Consider the following 23766-nt stretch of genomic DNA (forward strand, 5'->3'; position numbering starts at 1 on the left):
AATGAAGCAAGTGCTGACAGCAGCAAAACAAGCCGGTGCTCTTTTAACTGTTTAGTTACTGGACCGGTGATGATTCCTCAATGCCTCACATTCAATACTTCGTTTTTTACGTTTTTTATAATCCGCTCCATGCAGCGCCTAAGTTAAAATGGTTAATGAAGTGAACTATGACTGTGATGACACCTTTCACTTAAGATCTAATGTAGAGTGGTTAATCAACAATTATAACAATTCACACCTGTTTCGATGTATCAATATTACATACCAAAGAATGCTATGTTAATATGTAGGTACATAGTCTGTAATTGGTTAATGTGTGTGTGTATATATAGTAATTATGTACTTGCTGTGAAATCACAATGTTATTGCAATGTGGGGCTGCTTTTTTTCAAGTTAACCAAACATGAAGAAAGGGTACTGGATATCAATGGCTGGGTCAAATTGAGGCCTCTGCTCTGTCGTCCTATGGTTGTGCTTCATATCACATCATCATTTACAAACAGCTATCTGCACTTGAATTTACACATTTGGTAGACTAGCACGAACTGTGACATGTAGAGGAGTCACATTAGGCTCTCATTTACTATGACCAAGGCTGCGCCTGAAATTGTACTCTTATTTCCCATATATTGCACAATATTGGGATAAAGTGCCGGTTCAGATTTGGCTCGTCTCTTACCCAGAGTTATATGCTAATGTCATTGTTCTGTGTTATTCCTGAGGCATATTAATGAATGAGACCAGATGGGGACAAGTAAGACATGGGAATAACTGAATGTACTCCTAATGAATAATTGTATATTTAAACTGGGAAAGTATAATGTTCGGCTGTAAAATATGAATGATTACTGATGGTGAAAACTGGTGATGGTGTCCAGTCCTCACGGTTAAAGTTGATATCCCCTCTGGGTTAAGACATGATTGAAGAAAGGACACATAAGTCAAAGTTAAGCATATGTTTTAGGTCAACCATTTTATATAAAAATGACCTGCAATCAGTAGCAAAACCACCATTCTTTTTCTTAAGAGATTATTTAACTGTGAATAAAGATGACCATTAATATATATGCTTTTTTTTAATACATTTTTTAAAAACTTTCTTGGTCTGCCGCTACTCTTGTTCATCTAAAAATGTAATGTCTCATCTCAACTTTTCAAGTCACCCCAATTAAATGATTTTGAGGTAAATTGATGTAATATTTGGTCATTTAGAAAAAAGTTATATCATCTAAAGAAGTTACAGTATACACACTGCTCAAAAAAATAAAGAGAACACTTAAACAACACAATGTAACTCTAAGTCAATCACACTTCTGTGAAATCAAACTGTCCACTTAGGAAGCAACACTGAGTGACAATAAATTTCACATGCTGTTGTGCTAAATGAAATAGATAACAGGTGGAAATTATAGGCAATTAGCAAGACACCCCCAATAAAGGAGTGGTTCTGCAGGTGGAGACCACAGACCACTTCTCAGTTCCTATGCTTCCTGGCTGATGTTTTGGTCACTTTTGAATGCTGGCGGTGCTTTCACTCTAGTGGTATCATGACACGGAGTCTACAACCCACACAAGTGGCTCAGGTAGTGCAGCTCATCCAGGATGGCACATCAATGTGAGCTGTGGCAAGAAGGTTTGCTGTGTCTGTCAGCGAGGTGCTACCAGGAGACAGGCCAGTACATCAGGAGACGTGGAGGGCAACTACCCAGCAGCAGGACCGCTACCTCCGCCTTTGTGCAAGGAGGAGTAGGAGGAGTACTGCCAGAGCCCTGCAAAATGACCTCCAGCAGGCCACAAATGTGCATGTGTCTGCTCAAACGGTCAGAAACAGACTCCATGAGGGTGGTATGAGGGCCTGACGTCCACAGGTGGGGGTTGTGCTTACAGCCCAACACCATGCAGGACGTTTGGCATTTGCCAGAGAACACCAAGATTGTAAAATTCGCCACTGGTGACCTGTGCTCTTCACAGATGAAAGCAGGTTCACACTGAGCACATGTGACAGTCAGGAGACGCCGTGGAGAACGTTCTGCTGCCTGCAACATCCTCCAGCATGACCGGTTTGGCGGTGGGTCAGTCATAGTGTGGGGTGGCATTTCTTTGGGGCGCCGCACAGCCCTCCATGTGCTCGCCAGAGGTAGCCTGACTGCCATTAGGTACCGAGATGAGATCCTCAGACACCTTGTGAGACCATATGCTGGTGCGGTTGGCCCTGGGTTCCTCCTAATGCAAGACAATGCTACACCTCATGTGGCTGGAGTGTGTCAGCAGTTCCTGCAAGAGGAAGGCATTGATGCTATGGTCTGGCCCGCCCGTTCCCCAGACCTGAATCCAATAGGGCACATCTGGGACATCATGTCTCGCTCCATCCACCAACGCCACGTTGCACCACAGACTGTCCAGGAGTTGGCAGATGCTTTAGTCCAGGTCTGGGAGGAGATCCCTCAGGAGACCATCCGCCACCTCATCAGGAGCATGCCCAGGTGTTGTAAGGAGGTCATACAGGCACATGGAGGCCACACACACTACTGAGCCTCATTTTGACTTGTTTTAAGTACATTACATCAAAGTTGGATCAGCCTGTAGTGTGGTTTTCCACTTTAATTTTGAGTGTGACTCCAAATCCAGACCTCCATGGGTTGATAAAGTTGATTTCCATTGATAATTTTTGTGTGATTTTGTTGTGAGCACATTCAACGATGTAAAGAAAAAAAGTATTTAATAAGAATATTTTATTCATTCAGATCTAGGATATGTTATTTTAGTGTTCCCTTTATTTTTTTGAGCAGTGTATATAAAAGTTATATTTACCAATAGGGAAACCTAAAGAGCAATAATTCACACATTTGGAGAGAAGAAATGTAAAGTCATATTCCAGTCTCCTTTTCAGCTGATGTATCACCTGATTTACTTAATAAAGGTAAATCTCAATTGGTGATCCAGGCGTCCTCTGACCTGTTCTTTGTTACTCTTCTATTGTTCCTCAAGCAAGGTGGGAGATCCATGATATCGGAGCGCATTATCCGGCCTACTCCATGAAGTTTGCACTTCAGTCGTAATTTTTTTTATTTTACTACCCCTAAAAAAATGTTTACCTTTAAGTGTGTACATTACTGTATTTATACATGGGATATTGTTTTTCAACAGGAAAAGTTTAAAAAATAAAATAGCTGACGTCACCAGTCTTTTAAAACAACTTTTACACTAAAGCAGGCAGATAGGCATCCAGTTGCTGTTCAATTGAACATTAGAATGGGAAAAACGAGTGACCAAAGCGACTTTGAGCGTGGTATGATCGTTGGTGCCAGAGGCACCAGTTCCAGTATCTCAGAAACGCCCGGCCTCCTTTGCTTTTCACACACAACGGTGTCTAGGGTTCACCGAGAATGGTGCGACAAACAAAAAACATCCAGTCAGCGGCAGTCCTGTGGGTCAAAACAGCACGTTAATCACATGTTCTTTGTCACATACGCCGAATACAACAGTGAAATGCTTACGTACAAGCCCTTAACCAACAATGCTTTAAGAAGTTTAAAAAGATAATTAAGTAGAAAATACAAAATAAAATAAACTATTAAACAGCAGCAGTAAAATAACAAGCAGGACAATATACAGGGGGTACCGGTAAAGTGTCAATGTGCGGGGGCACCGGTTAGTTGAGGTAATTGAGGTAATATGTACATGTAGGTAGAGTTAAAGTGACTATGCGTAGATTATAAACAGAGTAGCAGCGGTGTAAAAGAGGGGTCTGGGTAGCCCTTTGATTAGCTGTTCAGGAGTCTTATGGCATAGGAGTAGAAGCGTTCTCGACTTGGCTCTCCGGTACCTCTTGCCGTGCGGTAGCGGTACCGGAGGGCCTTCCTCTGACACAGCCTGGCGTAGAGGTCCTGGATGGCAGGAAGCTAGGCCCCAGTGATATAGTGGGCCGTATGCACTACCCTCTGAATTGCCTTGCGGTCCGAGGCCGAGCAGTTTCCATACCAGGCAGGGATGCAACCAGCCAGGATGCTCTCGATGGTGCAGCTGTAGAACCGTTGGAGGATCTGAGGACCCATGCCAAATGTTTTCAGTCTCCTGAGGGAGACTGTAAACATGACCTACCTTCTCATGCCATTTGCACACACTGTATATAGACTTTTTTTTTGTATTGTGTCATTGACTTTACGCCTGTTTAATCCATGTGTAACTCTGTGTTGTTGTTTGTGTTTCACTGCTTAGCTTTATCTTGGCCAAGTCGCAGTTGTAAATGAGAACTTGTTCCCAACTAGCTTACCTGGTTAAATAAAGGTGAAATATAGATATATATTTTTAAATTCCGGAACATATTCCAGTCTGTGCTATCAAAATAGTCCTGTAACTTCGCATCTGCTTCATCTGACCACTGTCTTATTGACCGAGTCACTGGTGCTTCCTGCTTTAGTTTTTGGCTTGTAAGCAGGAATCAGGAGGATGGAATTATGGTCAGATTTGTCAAATGGAGGGCAAGGGAGAGCTTTGTATGCATCTATGTGTGTGGAGTAAAGGTGGTCCAGAGTTGTATCCCTCTGGTTGCACATTTAACATGCTGATAGAAATTAGGTAAAACCGATTTGAGTTTCCCTGCATTAAAGGCTCCGGCCACTACGAGCGCCACCTCTGGATGAGAATTTTCCTGTTTGCTTATGGCCGTAAACAGCTCATTGTGTGAGGTCTTAGTGCCAGCATCTGCGGTGGTATATAGACAGCTACGAAAAATATAGATACTCTACCTCAGGTGAGCAAAACCTAGAAACTTCCTTAGCGTTCGTGCACCAGCTGTTGTTTACAAATATGCATAGGCCGCCACCCCTTTTTTAACCAGAGGCCACTGTTCTATCCTGCCAAAAAAGCCTAAAACCTGCCAGCTGTATGTTAATCGTGTTGTCGTTCAGCCATGACTCGGTGAAACATAGGATATTACAGTTTTTAATGTTTCGTTGGTAGGATATATGTGCTCGTAGTTCATCTATTTTATTATCGATTGATTGTACATTGGCTAATAGGACTGATGGTAAAGGTAGATTACCCTCTCGGCGACGGATCCTTACAAGGCACCTAAAATGTCGTCCATGATATCTCCTCGGTGTAAATCCTTCCCGTCCGACTCGTTGAAGAAGAAGAATTCCTCCAGTATGGGGGGATTAATCGCTGCCCTGATATCAGGAAGCTATTTTTGGTCATAAGACATGGTGTCAGAAACATTATGTACAAAATAAGTTACATATAACGCACAAAAACACACACAGTAGCACAATTGGTTATGGGATCGTAAAACGGCGGCCATCTCCTTTGGTGCCATTATCTGGAATAACAAGAATTGTGGAAGCTAACACAGGCAGGCCACAAACAGGCAAATAACGGCGCAGTACAACAGTGTGCAGAACAGCATCTCGGAACACACAACTCATCGGTCCTTGTCACGGATGGGCAATTGCAACAGACAATCACACCGGGTTCCACTCCTATCAGCTAAAAACAAGAAGCGGCTCCAGTGTGATCGCCTGGTACGACGAATCCCGGTTCCTTTTGCGTTATCCTGATGTCAGAGTCAGAATTTGGCATAAGCAGCATGAGTCTATGGCCCAATCCTGCCTGGTGTCAACGGAACAGGCTGATGGCGGTAGTGAAGTGGTGTGGGAAACGTTTTCCTGGCACAAGTTAGGTCCCTTGATACTAATAGAGCAACGTTTGTATTCCACAGCGTATCGGTAGTTGTTCTGGAGGCAAAGGGGGGTCCAACCTGGTACTAGATGGGTGTACCTAATAAAATGTTCATTGGGTGTATATAAAACACTGGAAAATTACGCTTTTAACTGCACTGGGCCTTTAAGGGAAAATTTGTTTCATTAGTCCATTGTTGATATAGTTCCAAGATGTTTAGCATGTCAGCAATCAAGTTTTCAAGATATATAACTTTCCAAATACAGAAATACAGCAAGTATGATGCATTTAGCTTTTAAGAGTTAATTACTCCAAATAAAATGTATTTTAACACACTAATCTTCAGGGGACAAATGCCCCCTTTCAAAGTTTCTGTTTTTATCAAATAACACACATAAATAAACTATTAATTCTGCCCACTTGCTTATGGATGGCCAGTATGCACATATCTAAATCTTACCAAACGTAGACTTTTTTTGTGTCTGAAAATAGACATGTTCATTAAGGGAGGCGTTTCCCTCCAACTTAACCTATTCAGTCTACGGGTCTGGAGAGCCTACAGCGTTGACAGGTCCTCCAGATGTTTTCCTATCGTCTTATTCGGGAAATATAGCCTTTTAAGGAAATATACTGTATGTTCCAATTACATGACCTAAGCACACTGAGCACTAGTATGTCTTTCTAAAGTTTACATTTTTATGGTTAAATCTCGTTTTGTTAATTTGAACTAATGTTAATACATCAAATAGTCTACAGTAGACTACAACATTTTCGAGCAGCGCCCTACTGCGCCCAGTTATTTTCTCCAATAGCATGTAAGAAGTAGGCTATACGACTTAAGAGCTCACATTTATGTGTAATAGTTTTGCAAATATTACACATTTTTCACTGTGGGAAATCGGTGCTGCTCGGGTAGATTTCCGCAAACATCCGTCCATGTTTAGCGAGGAAATATGTTGGAAATGCACAGCGTAATATAATAATAACATTTAGCTAGTGCATGAAGTTTAAAGTTGAAGTTTTATATTTAACCTGCTGTCCATAGATGCAGCTGGTATTTACAGTAAATACAAGTCTACTGTAGGCTATCGTGGTCCTACGTGAATCAGAGGTTTAGAGGGCGGGTCTAGTCCGATTAAATTACATTTTAACGCAGTAGCCAGCGACAAAGAAATAGGCGAGGCTCATTCGCCATTACTAAGAAAGTATCGCCTGTAAACAATAGCCTATACAAAAAAAATACATCCACTCCAGCCCCAAACATCTGGAAAGAAAGTGCCGTTGGAGACGAAATACCCCTGCAGCCAAGAAGATGTTGGGGGTGGCCGAAGAAATGACCAATTGCAACGGGTGAGTACCGAAAAGAAAACACGTGTTATGATCGGCCAAATGTGCTTCTTAAAAGCGTTGGTAGTCTGTGTGTTGACTCAGGACAAACAAAGCTGCAGCCTGTTGCATTTAATGATCATGCACAGCGCTGTCTGTCTGCGGGGTGTAGTTGTGCACAGATGAGTTGATGCGGTGCTTAACTATCATCTATCCATACTTGATTTACATTAGACCAGTCAGGTATGATCACTACTGCAACAATCTAACAATCACTTTATGGCCTACTTGAGTTATATTGTATTAGACTACTGAACAGCTGGGGCAGTGATGATCACTCTGGTTAGGCCTATTCACAATGAGATATGAGCAAAAGTTGTCTTTGTTTGCTGCTCTGCAGTACTGCTGAGATTTAAAGCCTGAATTAGACTACAGTTGTAGGCCTACTTTACAGGTTTTGACCTACTTGAAGCTTGATGCAAACTTGATGAAAGTACAGCTTGTGACCATCTGAAACCTTGTTGTGGTCACTACGGGACAACAGTGCTATACCGTCTGGGTTTGTGATTCCTCACAAAACCCAGACAAAAAAGACCATGTGTACAAAACATTAGGAGCACCTGCTCTTTCCATGACATACGCAGGCAAGGTGAATCTAGGTGAAATGCCACTTTCAAAACAACTGGGAACTCTGAAAAATACAAGGTCAAATCATGACAACGGTGATCGGAAAGTCAGAGCTCTAGAAAGAGGCCAGAGTTCCCAAGTTGGAATTCCAAATTGGATGACTGTTCAAATGGATTTTTCCTAGTCTGAGCTAGTTTTTTTTTTCCAGAGTTCCCAGTTGTTTTGCACGCACTCTAGTCGGGAGTCGGAGATTTTCAAGTTTGGAGATCCGAGCTCCCAGTTGCTTTGAACTCGGCAAAAGCCATGATCCCTTATCGATGTCACCTGTTAAATCCACTTCAATCAGTGTAGATGAAGGGAGACAGGTTAAACATTAAAGAAGGATTTTTAAGCCTTGAGATAGTTGAGACATTGATTGTGTATATGTGCCATTCAGAGGGTGAAAGGGAGACTAAATAATTAAGTGCCTTTGAACGGGGTGTGGTAGTAGGTGCCAGGGGCTCCCGTTTGAGTGTGTCAAGAACTGCAATGCTGCTGGGTTTTTCATGCTCAACAGTCTCCCATGTGTATCAAAAATGGTCCGCCACCCAAAGGACATCCAGCCAACTTGAAACTACTGTGTGGAAGCATTAGAGTCAACATGGGTCAGCATCCCTGTGGAATGTTTGCCACCTTGTAGAGTCCATGCCCTGATGAATTGAGGCTGTTCTGAAGGCAAAAGAGGTGCAACTCAATATTAGGAAGGAGTTCCTAATGTTTTGTACACTCAGTGTATATTTTACTTTTGTATCTAAAAGCATAATATTATACCTCCCCTGTTATTGTAAGGGTGGGAGATTAGCATGTCTTGTGAGTATGATGTTTGTGTGTCTGTAACTTTCTTACTCATCATTATTCACAATTCATTCAGGACTATCCGTAATCATGGTAGCATCCACATTAATGTAGAAGTGTTTAGAAACATATTCTATTCTTATTTACAATAAAAGGGACTCCAACATGACACAATACATTATTTACCATTAATTTCTATTGGGCACAAAATAATCAGAAACACAACCAAAACAAACACAAATGCATCCAACAAGTTTATAGAGTCATGGGCTTGATGTCATCAGTGTGTGCTAAGAATATGGGACTAAATATGAAGTGTTTGACTACTTTACTACACATAAGTGAATTTGTCCAAAAACTTTTGGTCCCCTAAAACTATGTACAAAAAGTGTTGTAATTTCGAAACTGTTCACCCGATATGGATGAAAATACCCTCAAATGATCTCATTTCAAAACCAAAGTGTTGCTGTACTGTCTTGGTACACATTTTTGTTGTTTTGGCTCTGTACCCCAGCACTTTGGATATGCTAACCTCTCACCATTACAATAACTGGGGTTAGCATTTTTGGTGAGGTATGATATTATGCTTATAGATACAAATGTAAAATATACATGTTCCGATATTCTTGGCGCTCACTGTATAAATTGTATCTAAAATGTAATATTTTCAATAAATGAATGTAAAAAAAATAATTGAAATCAAAACGCTTGTATAACAGAGCAAGCCGTAAAGCTTCATATGACACCAATGTTTGCTTTGTTGCACCAAACCCACCACTGGTGTACATGGCCAAAGAGGTCCATTTTCATGTCATCTGACCAAATCACCGGTTCCAATCCATATGCTTATGCCGTCTAGCCAACTCCAGGTGTTTACTTTTGTTGGATCTAGAAGAAAAAGAAACGCACCTCTATTAAGACGAGGTGCTGGCTAGCGGAGTAGAAACTTGAAAAGAAAAATAAAGAGAGCCGCACACTCTTGGAGCTCAGATGCAAAAATGGAATACCGAGGTTTCGACAGCCAAGCTGTCTTCATCAGGGTATAATCACAAACACTGCGGGATGACTCGTTTATATAGTGTCAAAAGACACAGGTGTCTGTAATCATGGTCAAGAGTGGCCTAATATCATTGGTTAATAATCAAATATTAAAATGTCATACAAAGAACAGCATACAAACAACACATGGACAGCATACGATCATAGATGAATTTAACTATACAAGTTTACAAACAATTACAATGGCAAAGTCAGAATAATCACAAGAATGGCTTCAGATCAAAGTCTACGTTGAGACCGATGGGCGCAAGGGTCTGTAAATTAAAGATCCAGGCAGCCTCTCGTTTTAACAATAAATGATCAAGGTCACCTCCTCTCCTAGGGTGACATGTTCGATGCCAATATAACGCAGAGACGAAATCCAGTGGCCTGCCTCCAAGAAGTAGGCCGCAACTGGATAAGTAAAAGTTTTTACACCTAATGGTGCTACGATGCTCTGAGATACGTACTTTTAATTCGCGCTTTGTTTTACCTACATACTGCCTTAGTGGAGCACGTAATAACACCTTTTATTGGGATCTGTTTCCCTGTTTGTGGGTGTTTGAACGATCTACATTTATAAGTGCCATTGCATTGAGCACAGCCATTACACTTGTAGTTTCCATCCAGTAGGGGCGCAAATAGACGTTGTTCAGGAATATCTTGGGGTGGTAAATCAGAGTGTACCAATTGGTCTCGGAGATTTCTGCCCCGCGAGAATACGACCAAGGGAAGGTCCGAAAACACATTACCGAGACTATCATCGGATTTTAGGATGTGCCAATGTTTGCTATACCCTGATGAAGACAGCTTGGCTGTCGAAACGTTGGTATTACATTTTTGCATCTGAGCTCCTAGAGTGTGCGGCTCTCTTTTATTTGTACTTTTGTTGGATGACATGAAAAAAGAGCTCTGGCCTCGCACACCAGTGGTGGGTTTGGCGTTTAAATGAGAATGCATGAGCAGAAAAGAACCTCATACTTACTGTAAAATAAGGTGGTGGATCTTTGATGTTATGGGGCTATTTTGCATCCACTGGAACTGGGGCCATTGTTAAGGTCAATGGCATCATGAACTTTACATAGTACCAGAACATTTTAGCCATTAACCTGGTTGCCTCTGTCAGGAGGCTGAAACTTGGCCGTAAGTGGATCTTCCAGCAAGACAATAACCCCAAGCACACATCAATATCCACAAAGAAATGGTTCATTTTCCACAATCAACATTTTGCAATGGCCATCTCTGTCTCTGGACTTGAAACCCATTGAAAACTATAGTTTGAATTGAAGAGGGCAGTTCATAAGCACAGATTATCATGACATAAGGCGAGACCCAGATGCAGACACAGGAGGCAGATATTTGGAGTCTTACAATATTTATTAATCCAATAGGGTAAAGAGAATGGTCCTGGACAGGCAAAAGGGTCAAAACCAGTTCAGAGTCCAAAAGGTACCGAAGGGCAGGCAGAATCAAGCTCAGGGCAGGCAGGATGATCAGGCAGGCGGGAAAGTAGTCCAGAGTCAGGCAGGGGTCAATACCGGGAGGACTATCAAAAAGAGAATAGCAAAAGGAGTATGGGAAAACACGCTGGTTGACTTGACTAAACATACAAGATGAACTGGTACAGAGAGACAGGCAACACAGGGAGAAATACACTGGGGAAAATAAGCGACACCTGAAGGGGGTGGAGACAATCACAAGAACCGGTGAAACAGATCAGGGCGTGACACAGATGAAGGACATCAAGGATCTGGAAGGATTCTGTATGGAGCAAAGATCCCTCCCAATGTGTTCTCCAACTCATTAAACATTTTAGAAAAATACTGTTCTGTTAAGGCACAGATAGAGAGGGCAGTTCTGCTTCTAGCCCCTAGGCAACTTTGCAGTATTTTTTTTGTATGTGTTATTTCTTACATTATTAGGCCAGGAATTTTTTTGTGTTATTACATACAGCTGGGAAGAACTTTTGGACAGCAGAGTGGCAGTAACTCACCAGCATTACCAGAATTACGATCAGGAATACGACTTTCCTGAATCGGATCCTTTGTTCGTACCCCCCAGGGCAATTGTATTGATTCCAGAAGCTGATCCAAAACAACACCGGCGGAGAAGAAGTAGTTGGAGTGGACTTCTAGTCCGACTCAGGAGGCGCGCACACCACCCACCACTTATAATATAATAATAATATATGCCATTTAGCAGACGCTTTTATCCAAAGCGACTTACACTTCCGAGTATATTACTGGCTAATGTTCAGTCTTTGGATAATAAAGTTGACAAGATCATGGCGATGATTTCCTTCCAGAGAAACATCCGGGATTGTAACATACTGTGTTTGACGGAAACATGGCTCTCTCAGTATGTACTGTCTGGGTCCGTACAGCCAGTTGGGTTCTCAGTTTATTGAGCAGACTGGAATAAATACCTCTCCGGGAAGAATGGCGGGGGTGTATGTTTCATGAATAACTACACATGGTGTGATTGCGATAACATACAGGAACTCAAGTTCTTTTGTTGACCCAACCTAAAATACCTCACAATCAAATGCCAATCATATTACCTCCCAAGAGAATTATCTTCGGTTATAGTCACAGGCGATTTTATTACCCCTCAAACCGATACCACGACGCTCAAAGAACTTCACTGGACTTTATGCAAACTGGAAACAACATGTCCTGAGGCCGCATTTATTGTAATTGGAGATTTTAACAAAGCAAATTGAGGAAAATGAAGTTCTATCAACATATCGACTATAGTACTGGCGCTGCTAAAACACTCGACCACTGCTACTCCAACTTCCACTTTGTGTATAGACACAAAGTGGAGTCGCAATTCAACAGCTCAGACATGAGATGTATGTAGCAGGGTCTACAGACAATTATGGACTACAAAAGGAAACCCAGCCATGTCGCAGACACCGACGTCTTGCTCCGGACAAGCTAAACACCTTCTTCGCCCACTTTGAGGATAACACAGTGCCACCGACATAGCCCGCTACCAAGGACCTGTGGACTCTCCTTCTCCATGACAGAGGTGAGTAAGACATTGAAGCGTGTTAACCCTCGCAAGGCTGCCTGCCCAGACGGCATCCCTAGCCACGTCTTCAGAGCATGCACAGACCAGCTGGCTGCAGTGTTTACGCACATATTCAATCTCTCCCTATCCCAGTCTGCTGTCCACACATGCTTCAAATTGGCCACCATTGTTCCTGTACCCAAAGCAAAGGTATTTGAACTAAATGATCATCGCCCCTTAGCACTCACTTTTGTCATCATGAAGTGCTTTGAGAGACTAATCAAGGATCATATCACCTCTATCTTACCTGACACCCTAGACCCACTTTAATTTGCTTACCGCACCAATAGATCCACAGACGATGCAATCGCCATCACACTGTCCTATCCCATCTGGAGAACAGAAATACCTATGTAAGAATGCTGTTCATTGACTACAGCTCAGCATTCAACACCATAGTACCCTCCAAGCTCATCATTAAGCTGGAGGCCCTGGTTCTGAACCCCGCCCTGTGCAACTGGGTTCTGGACTTCCTGACGGGCCGCCCCCAGCTGGTGAAAGACACCTCCACTTCGCTGATCCTCAACACTGGGGCCCCACAGGAGTGCATTCTCAGCCGCCTCCTGTACTCCCTGTTCACACATGACTGCATGGCCATGCACGCCTCCAACTCAATCATCATGTTTGCAGATGCCACAACAGTAGTAGGCTTGATTATCAACAGTGACGAGACAGCCTGCAGGGAGGAGGTGAGGGCCCTGGGAGAGTGGTACCAGGAAAATAACCTCTCTTTCAACATCAATAAAACAAAGGAGCTGATCGTGGACTTCAGGAAACAGCAGAGGCAGCAGCCCCCCCTATCCACATCGACGGGACCGCAGTGGAGAAGGTGTAAATCTTCAAGTTCCTCGGCGTACACATCACTGACAAACTGAAATGGTCCACACAGACAGTGTGGTGAAGAAGGTGCAACAGCACCTCTTCAATCTCAGGAGACTTGGCCCCTAAAACCCTCACAAACTTTTACAGATGCACAATTGAGAGCATCCTATCGGGCTGTATCACCGCCTGGTATGGCAACTGCACCTCCCGCAACTGCAGGGCTCTTCAGAGGGTAGTGCGGTCTGGCCAACGTATCACCGGGGGCAAAATACCTGCCCTCCAGGACACCTACAGCACCCGATATCACAGAAAGGTCAAAAAGACAATGAAGGACAACAACCACCCGAGCCACTGCCTGTTGACCCCTCTATCATCCAGAAGGCGAGGTCAGTACAGGTGCATCAAGATGGGACCGAAAGACTGAAAAACAGCTTCTATTTCAAGTCCATCAGACTGTTAAATAACCTTCACCATTTCCTTAGAGGCTGCTGCCCTATATACATAGACTTGAAATCACTGGCCACTTTAATTATGTTTGCATTTTTTGCATTACTCATCTCATATGTATATACTGTATTCTATTCTACTGTATCTTAGTCTATGCCGCTCTGACATTGCTCGTCCATATATTTATATATTCTCCATTCCTTCACTTAGATTTGTGTGTATTGTTAGATATTACTTGTTAGATATTACTGCACCTTTCCTCTTTTGTTCTCTGTTGCTCCTCTATTGTAATTCCTCAAGCAACCCTGACTGACGACATCAGATTCCCATCAGACCAACTCCTTGAATGCCCTACTCCTTGTATATAATGCCCTACTCCTTGAATGCACTACTCCTTGAATGCCCTACTCCTTGAATGCCCTACTCCTTGAATGCCCTACTCCTTGAATGCCCTACTCCTTGAATGCCCTACTCCTTGAATGCCCTACTCCTTGAATGCCCTACTCCTTGAAAGCCCTACTCATTGAATGCCCTACTCCTTGAATGCACTACTCCTTGAATGCCCTACTCCTTGAAGTTTGCAGTTGTGTTTTTTTTACCCTTTAGTGTTTGTACTTTACTGTATTTATACTTAGGATATCGCTTTTCAACAGTAAAAGTAAAAAACTCAGTCTTTTATGCAAAATGTTCCAAGGTGTTGTGGTGCAGGCCAATATGCCACTGCTAAGCCCTGTTCTTAGGCACAACGCAACCAATCCAGAGGTGCCTTATTACTATTATAAACTGATTACCAATTAAATTAGAACAGTAAATAAGTAATTTTGCTTAATACCCATGGTGTATTGTCTGATATACCACAGCTTTTAACCAATCAGCATTCATGGCTCTAACTACCCAGTTTCTAATAACATACAGTACTGGCTAGGAGCTGCATATCCATACTGTTCAGGTCTGGCGCAGTGAATGTGATGACGCTATCTCTCTCCATCAGTCCTTAGTTGTTAGTCGTTACCGCAGTTCCATTCGACCCCCTGAGACATGTTTCAGCAGATCCGCTTCCTGCCTGTTAATTACCCCCTGTGTGTGTGTGTGTGTGTGTGTGTGTGTGTGTGTGTGTGTGTGTGTGTGTGTGTGTGTGTGTGTGTGTGTGTGTGTGTGTGTGTGTGTGTGTGTGTGTGTGTGTGTGTGTGTGTGTGTGTGTGTGTGTGTGTGTGTGTGTGTTACTTTATTTAGATGCAGGGATCTCTGCTCCTGTCAGGAAGGAAACTGTTTTATCATGTTCACTGGGGCACAATCCCCCGACCAGTACAAAAATGTACTCAAATGTGTCCACTCACTACTGTACGTCGCTCTGGATAAGAACGTCTGATAAATTAGTCAGAAGTAAAAATGTCACACACACACACACTTTGCTTGTATAACTTCCTTTCCTGAGTTGTTTACAGTTGGGGAAAAGGAGAGGGAATGGGGTTGGTGGGTGGAGGGAGGGAGGGAGGGAGGGAAAGAGAGAGGGGTCTTTGTCATGGCTGAGACGCAGAGAGAAGTTGTTTTGGCAATGCAAATATGTTTCCCATGCCAATAAAGCTCTTTGAATTGAATTGAAAGGTCATGATGTGGAGAGTGGATGTCCTTCTAGTCTCCTGAGCAGGAATGTGCTCAGTGGGAACATTGGACATCAGAGTTCTCTCTCTGCTCCGCTCCACCCCGAGCAGGAATGAGCTCAGTGGGAACATTGGACATCAGAGTTCTCTCTCTCTCCACTCCACCCTGAGCAGGAATGAGCTCAGTGGGAACATTGGACATCAGAGTTCTCTCTCTCTCCACTCCACCCTGAGCAGGAATGAGCTCAGTGGGAACATTGGACATCAGAGTTCTCTCTCTCTCCACTCCACCCTGAGCAGGAATGAGCTCAGTGGGAACATTGGACATCAGAGTTCTCTCTCTCTCCGCTCCACCCTGAGCAGGAATGTGCTCAGTGGGAACATTGGACATCAGAGTTCTCTCTCTCTCCGCTCCACCCTGAGCAGGAATGAGCTCAGTGGGAACATTGGACATCAGAGTTCTCTCTCTCTCCACTCCACCCTGAACAGGAATGAGCTCAGTGGTAACATTGGACATCAGAGTTCTCTCTCTCTCCACTCCACCCTGAGCAGGAATGTGCTCAGTGGGAACATTGGACATCAGAGCTACTGTCAGTCAGATAAATTCTGTAGCTGTCACACATATTTATATATTTACACATTTTTTAATACCTTGGTTTTTCTTCCTGTCCCCATAGCAGAACGCCATTGAATAACCCCCTTTGGTTCCAGGTAAAACCCTTTTGTGTTCCATATAGAACCCTTTCCACAGAGGGATCTACATTGCACCTAAAATAGTTCTACCTGGAACCAAAAAGGGTTCTCCTATGGGGACAGCCGCAGAACCCTTTTGGAACCCTTTTTTTGAAAGAGTGTACCATCCCTCCCCTGATTGTAAACTAACGGAGAACAATACTTAGAAGAAATTTAGAAGAAAAATAAGAGATTCCATGATGAGACCGTGTTTTTTACTGCTATGGACAACATCATAAGTGGCTTGGACATTAGGTTCCACACCACTGCAAAAATTGTAGATTAATTTTCTGCTGTTCTGAAAGTTGGGCAGATTAGTGAGGATAAAGTCCCTTCTGTGTGCCAACCACTGATCATGAAGTATTCCAGAGATCTCACACCTGAGTTTCCAAATGAAATAAGACACCTGAACACTGTATATGCTGCCACTTTCCCCCCTAACTTGTCCCCTCTTGGTCTCCTGACACCTGAACACTGTATATGCTGCCACTTTCCCCCCTAACTTGTCCCCTCTTGGTCTCCTGACACCTGAACACTGTATATGGTGCCACTTTCCCCCTAACTTGTCCCCTCTTGGTCTCCTGACACCTGAACACTGTATATGCTGCCACTTTCCCCCTAACTTGTCCCCTCTTGGTCTCCTGACACCTGAACACTGTATATGCTGCCACTTTCCCCCCTGACACCTGAACCACTAACTTGTCCCCTCTTGGTCTCCTGACACCTGAACACTGTATATGCTGCCACTTCCCCCTAACTTGTCCCCTCTTGGTCTCCTGACACCTGAACCACTGTATATGCTGCCACTTACCCCCCTAACTTGTCCCCTCTTGGTCTCCTGACACCTGAACCACTGTATATGCTGCCACTTCCCCCTAACTTGTCCCCTCTTGGTCTCCTGACACCTGAACCACTGTATATGCTGCCACTTACCCCCTAACTTGTCCCCTCTTGTCTCCTGACACCTGAACCACTGTATATGCTGCCACTTTCCCCCTAACTTGTCCCCTCTTGCTCTCCTGACACCTGAACCACCACTGTATATGCTGCCACTTCCCCCTAACTTGTCCCCTCTTGGTCTCCTGACACCTGAACCACTGTATATGCTGCCACTTCCCCCTAACTTGTCCCCTCTTGGTCTCCTGACACCTGAACACTGTATATGCTGCCACTTCCCCCTAACTTGTCCCCTCTTGGTCTCCTGACACCTGAACACTGTATATGCTGCCACTTCCCCCTAACTTGTCCCCTCTTGGTCTCCTGACACCTGAACCACTGTATATGCTGCCACTTACCCCCCCTTGGTCTCCTGACACCTAACTTGTCCCCTCTTGGTCTCCTGACACCTGAACACTGTATATGCTGCCACTTCCCCCTAACTTGTCCCCTCTTGGTCTCCTGACACCTGAACCACTGTATATGCTGCCACTTACCCCCCTAACTTGTCCCCTCTTGGTCTCCTGACACCTGAACACTGTATATGCTGCCACTTCCCCTAACTTGTCCCCTCTTGCTCTCCTGACACCTGAACACTGTATATGCTGCCACTTCCCCCTAACTTGTCCCCTCTTGGTCTCCTGACACCTGAACCACTGTATATGCTGCCACTTTCCCCCTAACTTGTCCCCTCTTGCTCTCCTGACACCTGAACACTGTATATGCTGCCACTTTCCCCCTAACTTGTCCCCTCTTGGTCTCCTGACACCTGAACACTGTATATGCTGCCACTTCCCCCTAACTTGTCCCCTCTTGGTCTCCTGACACCTGAACCACTGTATATGCTGCCACTTCCCCCCTAACTTGTCCCCTCTTGGTCTCCTGACACCTGAACATTGTATATGCTGCCACTTCCCCCTAACTTGTCCCCTCTTGGTCTCCTGACACCTGAACACTGTATATGCTGCCACTTCCCCCTAACTTGTCCCCTCTTGGTCTCCTGACACCTGAACCACTGTATATGCTGCCACTTACCCCCCCTGACACCTAACTTGTCCCTCTTGGTCTCCTGACACCTGAACCACTGTATATGCTGCCACTTACCCCCCCTAACTTGTCCCCTCTTGGTCTCCTGACACCTGAACCACTGTATATGCTGCCACTTACCCCCCTAACTTGTCCCCTCTTGGTCTCCTGACACCTGAACATTGTATATGCTGCCACTTCCCCCTAACTTGTCCCCTCTTGGTCTCCTGACACCTGAACACTGTATATGCTGCCACTTCCCCCTAACTTGTCCCCTCTTGGTCTCCTGACACCTGAACCACTGTATATGCTGCCACTTACCCCCTAACTTGTCCCCTCTTGGTCTCCTGACACCTGAACCACTGTATATGCTGCCACTTACCCCCCCCCTAACTTGTCCCCTCTTGGTCTCCTGACACCTGAACATTGTATATGCTGCCACTTCCCCCTAACTTGTCCCCTCTTGGTCTCCTGACACCTGAACATTGTATATGCTGCCACTTCCCCCTAACTTGTCCCCTCTTGGTCTCCTGACACCTGAACACTGTATATGCTGCCACTTCCCCCTAACTTGTCCCCTCTTGGTCTCCTGACACCTGAACCACTGTATATGCTGCCACTTACCCCCCCTAACTTGTCCCCTCTTGGTCTCCTGACACCTGAACCACTGTATATGCTGCCACTTTACCCCCCTAACTTGTCCCCTCTTGGTCTCCTGACACCTGAACACTGTATATGCTGCCACTTCCCCCCCTAACTTGTTCCCTCTTGGTCTCCTGACACCTGAACACTGTATATGCTGCCACTTTCCCTCCTAACTTGTCCCCTCTTGGTCTCCTGACACCTGTACACTGTATATGCTGCCACTTTCCCCCCTAACTTGTTCCCTCTTGGTCTCCTGACACCTGTACACTGTATATGCTGCCACTTGTCCCCTCTTGGTCTCCTGACACCTGAACACTGTATATGCTGCCACTTTCCCCCCTAACTTGTCCCCTCTTGGTCTCCTGACACCTGAACCACTGTATATGCTGCCACTTGTTCCCTCTTGGTCTCCTGACACCTGAACACTGTATATGCTGCCACTTTCCCCCCTAACTTGTCCCCTCTTGGTCTCCTGACACCTGAACCACTGTATATGCTGCCACTTGTTCCCTCTTGGTCTCCTGACACCTGAACACTGTATATGCTGCCACTTTCCCCCCTAACTTGTCCCCTCTTGGTCTCCTGACACCTGAACCACTGTATATGCTGCCACTTGTTCCCTCTTGGTCTCCTGACACCTGAACACTGTATATGCTGCCACTTTCCCCCTAACTTGTCCCCTAACTTGTCCCCTCTTGGTCTCCTGACACCTGAACACTGTATATGCTGCCACTTTCCCCCTAACTTGTCCCCTCTTGGTCTCCTGACACCTGAACACTGTATATGCTGCCACTTGTTCCCTCTTGGTCTCCTGACACCTGAACACTGTATATGCTGCCACTTTCCCCCTAACTTGTCCCCTCTTGGTCTCCTGACACCTGAACACTGTATATGCTGCCACTTTCCCCCCTAACTTGTCCCCTCTTGGTCTCCTGACACCTGAACACTGTATATGCTGCCACTTTCCCCCTAACTTGTCCCCTCTTGGTCTCCTGACACCTGAACACTGTCCCCTCTTGGTACACCTGAACACTGTATATGCTGCCACTTCCCCCTAACTTGTCCCCTCTTGGTCTCCTGACACCTGAACACTGTATATGCTGCCACTTTCCCCCTAACTTGTCCCCTCTTGGTCTCCTGACACCTGAACACTGTATATGCTGCCACTTCCCCCCTAACTTGTCCCCTCTTGGTCTCCTGACACCTGAACACTGTATATGCTGCCACTTCCCCCCTAACTTGTCCCCTCTTGGTCTCCTGACACCTGAACACTGTATATGCTGCCACTTCCCCCTAACTTGTCCCCTCTTGGTCTCCTGACACCTGAACACTGTATATGCTGCCACTTTCCCCCTAACTTGTCCCCTCTTGGTCTCCTGACACCTGAACACTGTATATGCTGCCACTTTCCCCCTAACTTGTCCCCTCTTGGTCTCCTGACACCTGAACACTGTATATGCTGCCACTTTCCCCCTAACTTGTCCCCTCTTGGTCTCCTGACACCTGAACACTGTATATGCTGCCACTTTCCCCCTAACTTGTCCCCTCTTGGTCTCCTGACACCTGAACACTGTATATGCTGCCACTTTCCCCCTAACTTGTCCCCTCTTGGTCTCCTGACACCTGAACACTGTATATGCTGCCACTTTCCCCCTAACTTGTCCCCTCTTGGTCTCCTGACACCTGAACACTGTATATGCTGCCACTTTCCCCCTAACTTGTCCCCTCTTGGTCTAACCCTGACACCTGAACACTGTATATGCTGCCACTTTCCCCCTAACTTGTCCCCTCTTGGTCTCCTGACACCTGAACACTGTATATGCTGCCACTTTCCCCCCCCTAACTTGTCCCCTCTTGGTCTCCTGACACCTGAACACTGTATATGCTGCCACTTCCCCCTAACTTGTCCCCTCTTGGTCTCCTGACACCTGAACACTGTATATGCTGCCACTTTCCCCCTAACTTGTCCCCTCTTGGTCTCCTGACACCTGAACACTGTATATGCTGCCACTTTCCCCCTAACTTGTCCCCTCTTGGTCTCCTGACACCTGAACACTGTATATGCTGCCACTTTCCCCCTAACTTGTCCCCTCTTGGTCTCCTGACACCTGAACACTGTATATGCTGCCACTTTCCCCCTAACTTGTCCCCTCTTGGTCTCCTGACACCTGAACACTGTATATGCTGCCACTTTCCCCCTAACTTGTCCCCTCTTGGTCTCCTGACACCTGAACACTGTATATGCTGCCACTTTCCCCCTAACTTGTCCCCTCTTGGTCTCCTGACACCTGAACACTGTATATGCTGCCACTTTCCCCCTAACTTGTCCCCTCTTGGTCTCCTGACACCTGAACACTGTATATGCTGCCACTTTCCCCCTAACTTGTCCCCTCTTGGTCTCCTGACACCTGAACACTGTATATGCTGCCACTTTCCCCCTAACTTGTCCCCTCTTGGTCTCCTGACACCTGAACACTGTATATGCTGCCACTTTCCCCCTAACTTGTCCCCTCTTGGTCTCCTGACACCTGAACACTGTATATGCTGCCACTTTCCCCCTTCCCTCTTGGTCTCCTGACACCTGAACACTGTATATGCTGCCACTTTCCCCCCTAACTTGTCCCCTCTTGGTCTCCTGACACCTGAACACTGTATATGCTGCCACTTTCCCCCCTAACTTGTCCCCTCTTGGTCTCCTGACACCTGAACCACTGTATATGCTGCCACTTGTTCCCTCTTGGTCTCCTGACACCTGAACACTGTATATGCTGCCACTTTCCCCCCTAACTTGTCCCCTCTTGGTCTCCTGACACCTGAACACTGTATATGCTGCCACTTTCCCCCCTAACTTGTCCCCTCTTGGTCTCCTGACACCTGAACACTGTATATGCTGCCACTTTCCCCCTAACTTGTCCCCTCTTGGTCTCCTGACACCTGAACACTGTATATGCTGCCACTTCCCCCTAACTTGTCCCCTCTTGGTCTCCTGACACCTGAACACTGTATATGCTGCCACTTCCCCCCCCTAACTTGTCCCCTCTTGGTCTCCTGACACCTGAACACTGTATATGCTGCCACTTTCCCCCTAACTTGTCCCCTCTTGGTCTCCTGACACCTGAACACTGTATATGCTGCCACTTTCCCCCTAACTTGTCCCCTCTTGGTCTCCTGACACCTGAACACTGTATATGCTGCCACTTCCCCCTAACTTGTCCCCTCTTGGTCTCCTGACACCTGAACACTGTATATGCTGCCACTTCCCCCTAACTTGTCCCCTCTTGGTCTCCTGACACCTGAACACTGTATATGCTGCCACTTTCCCCCTAACTTGTCCCCTCTTGGTCTCCTGACACCTGAACACTGTATATGCTGCCACTTTCCCCCTAACTTGTCCCCTCTTGGTCTCCTGACACCTGAACACTGTATATGCTGCCACTTTCCCCCTAACTTGTCCCCTCTTGGTCTCCTGACACCTGAACACTGTATATGCTGCCACTTTCCCCCTAACTTGTCCCCTCTTGGTCTCCTGACACCTGAACACTGTATATGCTGCCACTTTCCCCCTAACTTGTCCCCTCTTGGTCTCCTGACACCTGAACACTGTATATGCTGCCACTTCCCCCTAACTTGTCCCCTCTTGGTCTCCTGACACCTGAACACTGTATATGCTGCCACTTCCCCCTAACTTGTCCCCTCTTGGTCTCCTGACACCTGAACACTGTATATGCTGCCACTTTCCCCCTAACTTGTCCCCTCTTGGTCTCCTGACACCTGAACACTGTATATGCTGCCACTTTCCCCTAACTTGTCCCCTCTTGGTCTCCTGACACCTGAACACTGTATATGCTGCCACTTCCCCCTAACTTGTCCCCTCTTGGTCTCCTGACACCTGAACACTGTATATGCTGCCACTTCCCCCTAACTTGTCCCCTCTTGGTCTCCTGACACCTGAACACTGTATATGCTGCCACTTTCCCCCTAACTTGTCCCCTCTTGGTCTCCTGACACCTGAACACTGTATATGCTGCCACTTTCCCCCTAACTTGTCCCCTCTTGGTCTCCTGACACCTGAACACTGTATATGCTGCCACTTTCCCCCTAACTTGTCCCCTCTTGGTCTCCTGACACCTGAACACTGTATATGCTGCCACTTTCCCCCTAACTTGTCCCCTCTTGGTCTCCTGACACCTGAACACTGTATATGCTGCCACTTTCCCCCTAACTTGTCCCCTCTTGGTCTCCTGACACCTGAACACTGTATATGCTGCCACTTCCCCCTAACTTGTCCCCTCTTGGTCTCCTGACACCTGAACACTGTATATGCTGCCACTTCCCCCTAACTTGTCCCCTCTTGGTCTCCTGACACCTGAACACTGTATATGCTGCCACTTTCCCCCTAACTTGTCCCCTCTCTCCTGACACCTGAACACTGTATATGCTTTCCCCCTGTCCCCTCTTGGTCTCCTGACACCTGAACACTGTATATGCTGCCACTTTCCCCCTAACTTGTCCCCTCTTGGTCTCCTGACACCTGAACACTGTATATGCTGCCACTTTCCCCCTAACTTGTCCCCTCTTGGTCTCCTGACACCTGAACACTGTATATGCTGCCACTTCCCCCTAACTTGTCCCCTCTTGGTCTCCTGACACCTGAACACTGTATATGCTGCCACTTCCCCCTAACTTGTCCCCTCTTGGTCTCCTGACACCTGAACACTGTATATGCTGCCACTTTCCCCCTAACTTGTCCCCTCTTGGTCTCCTGACACCTGAACACTGTATATGCTGCCACTTTCCCCCTAACTTGTCCCCTCTTGGTCTCCTGACACCTGAACACTGTATATGCTGTCCCCTCTTGGTCTCCTGACCACTTCCCCCTAACTTGTCCCCTCTTGGTCTCCTGACACCTGAACACTGTATATGCTGCCACTTCCCCCTAACTTGTCCCCTCTTGGTCTCCTGACACCTGAACACTGTA

The 23766-nt window shown here is 45.8% G+C and overlaps 2 protein-coding genes across 2 annotated transcripts in view; both read left to right on the plus strand.

The window, feature by feature from the left end:
• LOC124046334 (GRIP and coiled-coil domain-containing protein 2-like) overlaps nt 1-1188 on the plus strand; it is a 25808-nt gene extending 24620 nt beyond the window's left edge. The window contains exon 23 of the mRNA XM_046366605.1: nt 1-1188. This exon is cut by the window's left edge and continues 191 nt beyond it. The gene's annotated coding sequence lies outside the window, so the exon portion shown is untranslated.
• A 5591-nt stretch (nt 1189-6779) lies between these two features.
• LOC124046340 (LIM and senescent cell antigen-like-containing domain protein 1) overlaps nt 6780-23766 on the plus strand; it is a 98783-nt gene continuing 81796 nt past the window's right edge. The window contains exon 1 of the mRNA XM_046366643.1: nt 6780-7029. Within this exon, the coding sequence (XP_046222599.1) occupies nt 6992-7029 (38 nt within the window). The 5' untranslated portion in view covers nt 6780-6991. The remainder of the gene's footprint in view (nt 7030-23766) is intronic.

This window comes from Oncorhynchus gorbuscha, linkage group LG01 (genome assembly GCF_021184085.1).
Source record: "Oncorhynchus gorbuscha isolate QuinsamMale2020 ecotype Even-year linkage group LG01, OgorEven_v1.0, whole genome shotgun sequence".
Lineage (NCBI taxonomy): Eukaryota > Metazoa > Chordata > Actinopteri > Salmoniformes > Salmonidae > Oncorhynchus > Oncorhynchus gorbuscha.